This window comes from Lolium perenne, chromosome 6 (assembly GCF_019359855.2).
Source record: "Lolium perenne isolate Kyuss_39 chromosome 6, Kyuss_2.0, whole genome shotgun sequence".
NCBI lineage: Eukaryota > Viridiplantae > Streptophyta > Magnoliopsida > Poales > Poaceae > Lolium > Lolium perenne.
The window spans coordinates 226,958,429-226,968,699 of NC_067249.2; the positions used below are offsets into that span (position 1 = coordinate 226,958,429).

General features: G+C 45.7%; 2 protein-coding genes across 2 annotated transcripts; one reads left to right on the top strand and one right to left on the bottom strand.

Moving 5' to 3' along the window:
* Positions 1 to 4,302: 4,302 nt before the first annotated feature.
* Positions 4,303 to 6,080, top strand: LOC127305875 (uncharacterized). Its single transcript, XM_051336468.2, has 4 exons — positions 4,303 to 4,793; positions 5,395 to 5,499; positions 5,590 to 5,661; positions 5,748 to 6,080. The coding sequence occupies exons 1-4, from the start codon at positions 4,452 to 4,454 to the stop codon at positions 5,802 to 5,804; spliced, it is 576 nt and encodes a 191-aa protein (XP_051192428.1). The 5' UTR covers positions 4,303 to 4,451; the 3' UTR covers positions 5,805 to 6,080.
* A 522-nt stretch (positions 6,081 to 6,602) lies between these two features.
* Positions 6,603 to 9,742, bottom strand: LOC127305876 (uncharacterized). Its single transcript, XM_051336469.1, has 5 exons — positions 9,419 to 9,742; positions 9,112 to 9,189; positions 8,110 to 8,185; positions 7,033 to 7,106; positions 6,603 to 6,935 (listed from the first exon to the last, which is right to left on the bottom strand). Exons 1-5 carry the CDS (start codon positions 9,512 to 9,514, stop codon positions 6,864 to 6,866), a joined length of 396 nt encoding a protein of 131 aa, XP_051192429.1. The 5' UTR covers positions 9,515 to 9,742; the 3' UTR covers positions 6,603 to 6,863.
* Between the last annotated feature and the right edge of the window lie 529 nt (positions 9,743 to 10,271).

The following is a 10,271-nucleotide window of genomic DNA, read 5'->3' on the forward strand; positions in this document are numbered from 1 at the left end:
AGCAGCAGGTGCACAGCTAGCATTACTATATCAGCATGCTTTCTCTCGATCGATATATTGTTGGGGAAGAGTTGATCGAAGTGTCCTCGCAATTCCTCTCAAAAGTAAATTAAGGGGCGGGGAGGAAAGCAGCCGGGAACATGCTGCATGTCCTCCTCGAGATTCGCAGGGCTCGATCGATCTCCATGCCTCCCGTTTGACCATCTAGATACGGAATGTGTAGTCTGAAACTAGTGGAAGAATAAAGAAGAAGCGTACTGCACAGGCATACTCTCCTCGATCGACGTTGGTCGTATGCTACTCGTAGCATGCAGTAACTTCGGTTGGGCAGGGAAATACGTAAAAGCAAATGTGGTAGCGATCGATACTAGGATGCGTAGAGCGGAATTATGGTGTCTCTTCCGGCTTGCACGCACGGTTTGGGCTTTGGCCTGGACGCCAAGCGCCTGGTCGAGACGAGGAGGACCACGGTGAGTCCAGAACAACACACTGGTTGGAGAGGATGGCTGGCCGTACGTGTCCGGCCTGCAGCTCGATCGATCGGCGATCCCCTCGCCGCGCGCCAGCATCGCGTGTGAATTACGCACTGACCGCGTGTAACAAAATGTCATGGGGTTAGCCTCAAGGGCGGCATGCAGTGCATATCGCGCCGTTGCGATGCGTAGGACGTGCGGTGTCGTGGCGAGCCGGGCTGCGCATCGGCGCACGCGTACGTGCATGTGCAACACCGCACCATGCATGGAGTGATGGAGGCCCTTTATAAATGCGCGGGCGCGGCCAAGGCATGGCGTCGCCGCCGTTTCTTGCCGCGCGCGCGCGCCGGCTGGGCGATCGCCGATTGATCGATCGACGCGTGCATGCGCGCGTGGTAGCTCTCCGGCCCATCCTATGCACGTCCCGGCCTCGCCACCGTACATCCCAACGCACGGGCGGCCGGCGCGTCCGGCCCGTGTACTACGCGCTAGTCCGGTGGGTGACCATGCCCTTTGTCCTAGCCTCACGTATGTACGACGATCCGATGGTATCGGATACCTCACGTGTGCGACGCGCGCGTACTACCTGGATCGGGCGCTCCTTTTTCTGAGCTCAACTACGCTCAAGGCGAAAGGCGCTCGGGAAGTGGGCAAGGAAGATTTCAGCAGCTCGCCCCGACACGACGTGTGTGGCATGACTCATCGCCGATCGCGATCGATCCATGATCATGCATGTGGGGGGCAGTTCGCTCCTCGCTTTCCATCCATCGATCGGGCACTCCGCTCGGTGCATGCCCAACCGTCGTCGAACCGAACGTAGAAGTGGGTGGCACTCTTCCTCTCGCGCATTTTCTCCCATCCCGCCGTCTCCGCACACTGACGTTTTTCTTTTATCCATTATCCGGCGATCATACCACATTTCCGTCTCTTGCTATCTCGCTCCCAGCTCGATCTTTCCCCATATATAGCCGCCGGCCTCTCCCAACTTAGCGCGATGCTCCGCCGCAGTTACCACCGCAATCGAATGGTGCCATCGATACGTGGTCAATGCCCTAATAGTGTGGTGACACCGATTTAGGCTTTGCATCCATCCTTGTGGCTTCAGTCACCTTAGTGTTGTGCGGTACTTAGTAAGGTCACCTCTTCTAGATCCTGCTACTTCCACATTCTTCTTTTTAACTCGACATCCACAACATGAGAAGGGTGGATGTGGAGGCCTCCTATTCCCCGCCTTATGCGGGCGCTATGGTCGCTCCCGCCTGTAGCGCTCTGGCCATGGGCCGTGCCGAATGTGGCCCGATAACAGGCAATGATTCTATGCTTTTCTTCTTCTTTAAGTTTAAATTTAAATATTATTTAAATTTGAAAATTGTTTAAATCTGGAAAAGTTCAAACATAAAAATTTATTAAAAAAATGTTTAAGTTTATAAAATGTGGAAACCCTAAAAAAGTTAATTTTTTTTAAAAAATTCAAAACTGAAAAAATTCAACTTTTTAAAAGTAAAAAGACTCAAATCTAGGAAAAGTTAAAAATTGAAAAGTGTTTAAACTTTAAAAATTAAAAAATTTAAAGAGCTAAAAAAAATCTCTAATCTGGAAAAGGTTCAAACTTGAAATTTTCAAATTTATAATTTTTCAAAGGAGCTGATGGAAAAACTGAAAATCGAAAACCCAAAAGATGCCAGAGGAAACCAAAATACCTGCTGAAATTGAAAAAAAGCTGACGACCCCACACTGATGTACCTGGCCCGGCCACTGTTCGCCTTAGGTGGCCCCGATCATCGGGGCTGCAATGAGCGGCGAATAGGGTTGGCCGGCCAGAAAATGCCCACAACTAAAAATCAGGCCTAGGCTTGGCCGAGTCGAAATTAAGCCCAAACCCATACTAAACACACACGAAAAATCCGAATGGGCCTCAGCTGAGCCGTTGTAATAGCACACCCATGGGAGAATGTCTAGTTATACCACACCTCGTATGATACCATGATACCACACTTTAAAATTCAAGTTTGATCTTTCAAAAAAAATACTAAAATAAATTTATGGATCTTCAAATGATGAGTGTTTACCATTCCTAGAATTTACACGCTGTTCACATTGCGATTTGTCTTTTTCTTTTCTCTATGTTTATTAAGAATTTAGTGCATAAATGTTTGGGTGAATATAAACAAACATCTTGTGTACACCCACGAATTTGTATCGACTTTATGACACCTGCAAATTATTTGAGTTTAAAAAGTGGTATCATGGTATCACATAAGTTGTGGTATCAATATATATTTTCCCGCCCACCCATTTGCTAAGCTCGGGCTTGGCCCAACCCAACCCGGCCTAGCTTGACCCAACCTTTGGGCTAAAAAATGAGCCACAAGCCTGGCCCAATGGTATGATCTTTCTCGACCCGATCCGGAGTTTTCGTGCTAGATCGGGTCGTCCGGGTGAGGGTGCCCATGGCGAAGTTTATACCATAGTGGCATGCAAAACATGGATTGCCCATACAGCCTTTTACAATCTCTTATCCTCTAGTTTTCTAAGAAAATAAAGAATTAGGTAATGTCAAATTTTTAGAATTTGGCAATCAACTTAATTTTAGAGCTCAGGTAAATCTCACTCGGAGATTTCAGTGAATCTCAGTTGGCTTTTGTCACCCAAGATTTGTAATACATCAACATTGTTTGAAATCTCATGAATCTCGCAGCCATCTTTCTCAGTTACAACTTGTGCAATTGGAAAAAAAATGTCTTTTGCATCCCATGTACAACTCCCAAATCGTACAAATCGAATCTAGAAACAAAACAAAAAAAACAGAAAAGAAATTCGAAGTTGGTGCTTAGAAAATCATACAATGTAGACTCATCAAAAAATAATAAAGATATATTTTTGCTAGGTTTCTCTGAGTATATTATGCTAAGAGTTATTGCCGAAGTTGAGTCTTGGAGATCATGTTAATTGCCAAAACGATGGATTATAACCTTTATACGACTACTATATAAGTATGTTTCATTTCAGAGCCAATTTCTTATTTGGGAGAACAATATATTTACGACCGGCCAAGTTTGCGTGAGTGGGTGCATGTGGTTTTGGTGGTGAGCATATATATGATTGAGCCGTAATTTGGATTTTCCAAAATAAATTTTAATCGTATTTATTTAAGAGAAAACAATATTTTTTAATATTTATATAACTGGCTAACTTTAGATTTCATCAAGCTGGCCCAAAATCGTCGACGGCGGTAGCGGGCTAAATTACTGCAAGGAGCAACAGGGGGCTCGCTATCTCCTCCTCTTTAGTACAATGGCCCAAGGCCGATAGTTCCGCCTACGGCAGTATAGCAACCACCGAACTACCGAAGGTCGTGTGAAAATTCTCCAACAAAAGGCCCTCCATAACCCAACAAAGCAGTACGTGAATCAGCGCAAATGAAAGAGTGACAAAACCACAAAAAACATGCTCATTTCTACGGCTCCTGAAAAAATTCACGGTGCAAAAAATTTAGCCATGCAATTTATTTTGAAAACGCAGGAACAGAAACCCACCACGCTCCACCTGTCCACGAGTCTACATCAACTATTCATTTGTTTGTATTTTAGCATATTAATTTCCTGCATATTCCAGAGGGCTCTACCTGGCACGCTTGTTGTTAGATTCCACAATCATCATTATTAGTTCCCAAAAGCAAAATCGAAGAAAAGGAGAGGGAGATCTAGCTTCTACCAAAGCCAAAGAACGCACAGCCACAGACCGCTGGGCCCGGCAGAGAAAGCGTCCGCAAAGCGACACCTGCTGCGTGGGAACAGCGAAGACAAGAAAAAAAACAGCACTGGTACGTACCATCAGTGCGTCAGCAGCGAGCTTGAGCTACCGAGAGCCCACCACCCCTCATCCTCTCCTCCACCGACCGGAGCTCGCCAAAACCTCAGACCCCAACCACGCCGGCGTCCACAGAAAGGAGGTGAGCCGAGGAAGGAGGGAAAGAAGATGGAGGCCCTCGTCTCCACCGCCCGCGGTGCCGCTCCCCTGTCCTTCGCCAGCGTCCGCCGCCGCCGACTGCCCCAATCTGTGGCCGTCCGCGACCCGGCACCAGGCTGGCGGTGCCGGTGCGCCAGGCCGGCCGCGCCTGACCCCGTGCCGTCCGAGGAGCCGGCGTCTGCGTCCGGGACCACCGTCGTCGTCGCGGACAAGCCTGCAGAGGAGCCTGAGGTGGGAGCGGTTTCTGATGGAAGCGGCGGCGCTGTGGAGGCCACGGTGGTGGATGCGCCGGTGTCTTCACCGGAGGAGGCGCCCGAGGAGAGCGGCGGCGTGGACGACATACTGGGCAAGGTAATTGCCGCGCTGATTGCTGGTTCGATGTTATGCCTTTCTTGTCTACAGGTTGGCCAGGCTTTGGGGATTTAGCTACAGGAGTAGGATAGTTCGCCAAATTAGATGGATATCCCCAACTCCTACGATTAGAATTAACGATTGCAATCAGATGCATCGAACCGAATTAGTGGTGGCCTGACAAATACTGATGCAGGGATTAAATGACAGCCTTTCAGCAGGACAATTGCTCACCCAGCTTCGATGTGATCTAGCATACCACATAGTGTAGCATATAGCTCAAATTGCTCAAACTGCCAAGAAGTTGCACTACAATAACTGAATCAGATGCCACACCATGTAACTAAGTTAAGTATGTTACTGAAATGTAGCCAGACTATATCATGTATGACAGTATTGGTCATTTCCGCTCCTCTGAACTCAGAATAGAGTATATGTACTGCATTAACCTCAGCTTTTCTATTTTCCAGATAGAACTTTTATAAGGATAATATGTACCTTTGTTTGTTCCTGAATACATTTTACAGCCGTGGATGATCTTTGAGCAGTTAAGTGCTATTTTTTTGCTCACAGTCACTTCTTTTGGGCTTGCTCATTTCAGTTGGACATCGAAGTAACACCCACTTATATCCTCTTCGGTGGTGGCGCTTTGCTTGCTCTGTTGATCCTATCGAAAATTGTTTCTGCAATTGATTCTGTTCCCCTGGTATGTGGTTATGCTATCGTTGGATAGATCTGTATGTACTTAAAACCTAATGCTCCCTGTTTGCTAAACTGTGTGTCCTGATCATTGCAGCTCCCCAAAGTGCTGGAACTCATAGGAACTGGCTACTCAGTCTGGTTCACCGCAAAGTACCTCCTCTTCAAGGTACATTCTAATTATCTCTACAAGCCAGAATCAGTCATGCATGGTGTGATGGTGTGCCCTTAATAGTCGGTTTTCACTATATGCAGGAAAGCAGAGATGAATTGTTTGCGAAATTTGAAGATCTCAAAGATAGGATCATTTAAGCAGGGGATGAATGGTGCTTTAGCATATGTTTAGGCTTTACAGCCAGCTCGTAATTTTAGGCCTTCTTTTCTTTTCAACTATTACTGAAAAAAAGAAAGAAAAAAGTTGTGTTGTAAGCCGTTTTCTCTCATCAACTGTAACCACAAATCTTAAGTTTTCCTAGTAGTGTGCTTGCTCAAATCTTTCTGGTTGTGTTTAGTTGACCTGGTGTGTATAATCCTGACTAGAGGCGCCAAAGTGTGAGGTTTAATTCTATGGAGCATGTTTGAAGGTTTTGTCGACTATTTGCTTCACCAAAGTAACCTTCCATCATCTGTAACTATTAACAAAATAAAAAAAAAATCATGTAATTATTGGCGAAGTCAAAGTCGGTCACAATCATGTAGTATAAGGTTTACCCTCCAAATCTGTTGGCGACATCCTTAGCTAAAAAAAGGTGACATGGAACTAAGTTTGCGCTCCAATGCAATTTCTGAAGTTCCTAGCCTGGTGTCTTTGATGGTGCATACATACATTAAATCATATTAAGATGTAATTATGTAATTCAAACTGGTGATTAATCAAACACAGTCTTTAAAATAAACCGGTTCATTCCGCTAAGCACCACTTGGTGCACTTGTTACATCAAAATTTGTTTCATGGCCAATTCTTACCCCCAAAAGATAACAGAGAAGGAAAAATTACTAATTCTTAGACTATAATTGCATTTATTTTGTCTCGTTGCGATTTTTTTTTGGTGAGTAAAGAATAGCGCTGAAATCCAAACGAATTTAGTGCATGAGTAAAATGACAAGGCATTCAGGAACTGATCCTGACATTTAATATGTTAGGAACAGTGTTTCAGGAGCAATATGCAACATAGGACATCTCTGTTTCTTGCAATCTACAACAGACAATCAACAAATATAAATCATGCCTGTTGTAGGATGAACTCTAAGTTGTCCTGTTAGCCCCCCAAAAGGTAGTACCCTGCTAAATTTTGGGAACTAGATGGGATTATACAACTACACACATCATCCAGGACAGCACAGACAGACTCTGGTAGCCTCTGAGAAAGCTCACCATACTGAGTACCTTACACCAAGGCCATTGCATGTAAGTATTAAACCCTTGTGTCGGTTAAGGTAATCCTGAAATAGTCAAGAAATTAAAATGTGTCATGAGAAAAATATTTTTGTGTTCGGGTAGGTGGGTCAGTGGGTGGGTTGTAGGGGAGGGGGTACTCACTGCTGCATTCTGATCCTGAACATACAAAACGCCTTTCTTGTCGTACTCCTGTCGTTTTATTGGATTGCTGAGAACTGCCAAGAAACAAGAAATGTAATGTAATGAACGGAAACTCCTGATGTATAACGTACTCCCTTTGGTCATGATTAATCGACTCGATCTAGGCACATGCATATACTACTCCCTCTGAACCACTCGTGTCGATTAATTCCGTCCGGAGGGAGTACCTATTAGCCTACATTGCTTGTTTCAGTTCCTAAATAGAAGGCTAAAGCAGATGCATCTTGAAATAACGAACTTTAAATAAAAAAAGGTTTGGTTATAACAGAAAATGTGTTTCAACAGTCAGTGCAAAACAACACATAATTCTATAACCCAGTGATCAACAAATGATGGTCCACTTTTGCCATTGATGCACGAAACCTAGACATTAGTTTCATGGCCTGTTTGCACGAGGCAACGAGTGACTAATGCAAAATGGATTTAGATGAGTGTTCCAAAAGAGGCTCATTCTTCAACAGGCACGCGATCAGAAATCATTTTCCCCTTCCGTTGATATCTCGACTGATTTAACGCAGGATGATGTGCCGCAAGCCAGTGTCCCAAAGCAAATTCATCTCAATCTTGATCCAAATTTGATATCTTATTCATCACAAAAGTTACCAGGATTATTCTTAGTGATGTGGTAGTCTCCCTTGATTTTCAACTCCACTAGGTACCGCACAGTTCAGAGTAGTCGAGCATCATCTAAATCATAACAGAGATCAAATGATTTGTCCATGTAGTCTAATGTAATATTTAGGACTACTGATACATAAGTGTTTGTGCATTAGTACACTATCAAATCTTCTTTCCTTAACAAATCTGGAATACTAGAATAAGCCCCCAAAAAAGGGTAAACTGAAGCATGTAATGAAATGGCATGTTGCTTGCAAGCCATGTGGAAATAATAAAAATACATTAAAACGTTATCTAGCACATACATGGGGGTAGAATAATATACGTTATGGCATTGTAAACATTCTCAGAGTTATACAAAAATGCATACTGAAATTAGTTATCAACTAACAAGCTCACCTTGGTATGCCTCATTAATGTCCTGAAATCTGGATGTTGCCTTTTCTTCCCCTTGTTTCTTGTCGGGGTGCCATTTCTACACGAAACGGGTGGAAATCATTAGTCACTACCCAGGAATCAACACAAAATACAACGTATAATTCTACAAGAGACACCTAGAGGCAATGGATGAGCAGAAAATTAAGGAGTGCTCTTAGGATCAAGTTTGCTTATTGAGATGGTAAATAGTAACAAAAATACAGATTCAGCTATGCTCTGAAAATGAAAGTATTCAACACCTGTTCTTCTCCTGTGACATTGTGAGGTTATTGTGGCAGGATATAGCTAGCACTTTGGACAGTGTTATGGTAGTGGACTTTGAGAGTCTGGCCAGATTGTGGATTAGTAACAAAAGAAATGCTATGGTCAATTTGGTTAATGCTGCTTTACTTTGGACAATGTGGAAGTTTAGAAATGACATTCATTTTGGTCGATGTACTTGGTCTGGTTTGCAGGTGTTGTGGATTCGTTTGGTGAAAATGCTGAAAAGATGGACGTCTCTATGTCCAGCAAGACATGCGGAGCAGCTGTCACTGTGTATCCGGAGGTTGGAACAGAGAGCAATGGCAGCCCCGGCGCTGCAAAACTGAAGAAGCGGAGGGTGGTTCCAGGGCCGCGGACTCCGGAAGTACAATGCCGTCGAGTGTTGGAGCTGATAAAAAAGGCAGAAAGAAACAGGAAGTGTAACCTGAAGGAGTTGTAGTGCTGTGTCTGTTACTGTAAAAAATGTAGATGGTCTCCTGTTTCTTGCTTTCTCGTTTTTGGTGCTGTGTGTGGTGCGTTAGTGGTTGATGGTTCTAGCCAGTGAGGTAGCTGAGTTGAAGTGGCTGTGTGTTCTGAACTTTGATACATTTCGTTTTTCACCTGAGAAATGGAATGGGGCGGAGAGCCTATGTTTCTAAAAAACTATACACTTCCAAGTGTGGGAAACAGGTAGATTAGTGTACTGAAGCGAACACTGACCAGTGCAAGACGGATATAGCTCGACCTGATTGTCTCCTCTGACGCATCATAATCAACTTCCAATATCTTGTAGTAATCCTGCACGCGCAGATTCCCCATAAGCACGAGCCAATAAATTTACCCAGCGAAGAGAAAATAAACTCAACTGCAAACAGCATGATTTCACTTATACAATCTGCCCCCCAAAAATGCAAAATCCAACAATCAACCGAGACCTAGGGGCGGGGTTTCGCCCGGCCCGCCCTATGAAAAAGCAATTCGAGGGAATGAATCCAAGGGGCGGAGGGAGTTGGCAGTTGGGCTTCACCTTGGGCTTGGAGAGGAGAGAGATGAAGTCGAAATCGACGGGAACCTCGTCGCTCTGCCGCCCCGCCTCCTCGCCGTCCTCCCACTCCCACACCATTTCCTCCCCTGGCCGCCTCCTCGCGTGGATTCCTCCCCTCGCTGCCCTCGCGTGGATTCCTCCCCTCGCCGCTGCGCCGTAGGATCCTGCCGGAGTCGATTCCCGGATTCCTTCCTTAACGGGAATGGCCGTGGCAGTCTGGCAGCAGTTGGATTTCGTGGGCTCGCCGCAGCCAAGGAAGGTTCTAGATTTTTTTTCGCTGTCTCCTTGCAGGTTTGGTTTCGTTGGGAAGACTGGAGCAGAATTTGACACGCTGGACGTGGCCTCGCCTGAAGTTATTTGGGCCTTAACCCGTTTTCCCTTAAACGTCAGTGGTATATGGGCTCGGTGCTGCCGTAGAACTGGGCTCGGTCCACGTATGGGCTAGCAACTATATAAATCCTTGCAAAAACTAAAAGAGTTCCGAACTCCGCTTCCAATCCAGATTTACGAAAAAATCGATTAGGTTTACGCCGAGCAAACTACTGAACGGAGATCGCTTGCGGCGCGATGAACGTGGAGAAGAAGCAGGACGCGGTGACGAGGAAGGGGATGGCGGTCGGCGAGATGACGCAGGACGAGGCGACGGCGGTGAGGGAGGGGATCGCCGGCGAGGCGGAACCGGTCGCGTCCGTCAAGTGCCAGAAGCTGGCGGGGGGCGACAAGGCAGAGGCGGGCAAGGGGAAGAGGATCGCCAAGGTACCGGCACCGGCATGTACAGCGAGAGCAAGATCAAGCCGATAGAGTGCATGGAGAACTACGGCGGTTCTGTTGATCT

Bases quoted from the DNA above. Each gene is read 5' to 3' on its own strand.
- LOC127305875 (XM_051336468.2), top strand. From the start codon at position 4,452: ATGGAGGCCCTCGTCTCCACCGCCCGCGGTGCCGCTCCCCTGTCCTTC. The intron at 4,794-5,394 runs GTAATTGCCGCG...TGCTCATTTCAG, and splicing joins TGGACGACATACTGGGCAAG to TTGGACATCGAAGTAACACC. The intron at 5,662-5,747 runs GTACATTCTAAT...CACTATATGCAG, and splicing joins CAAAGTACCTCCTCTTCAAG to GAAAGCAGAGATGAATTGTT.
- LOC127305876 (XM_051336469.1), bottom strand. From the start codon at position 9,514: ATGGTGTGGGAGTGGGAGGACGGCGAGGAGGCGGGGCGGCAGAGCGAC. The intron at 8,186-9,111 runs GTCAGTGTTCGC...CGTTTCGTGTAG, and splicing joins GCTATATCCGTCTTGCACTG to AAATGGCACCCCGACAAGAA. The intron at 6,936-7,032 runs GTGAGTACCCCC...TGACTATTTCAG, and splicing joins TTCAGGATCAGAATGCAGCA to GATTACCTTAACCGACACAA.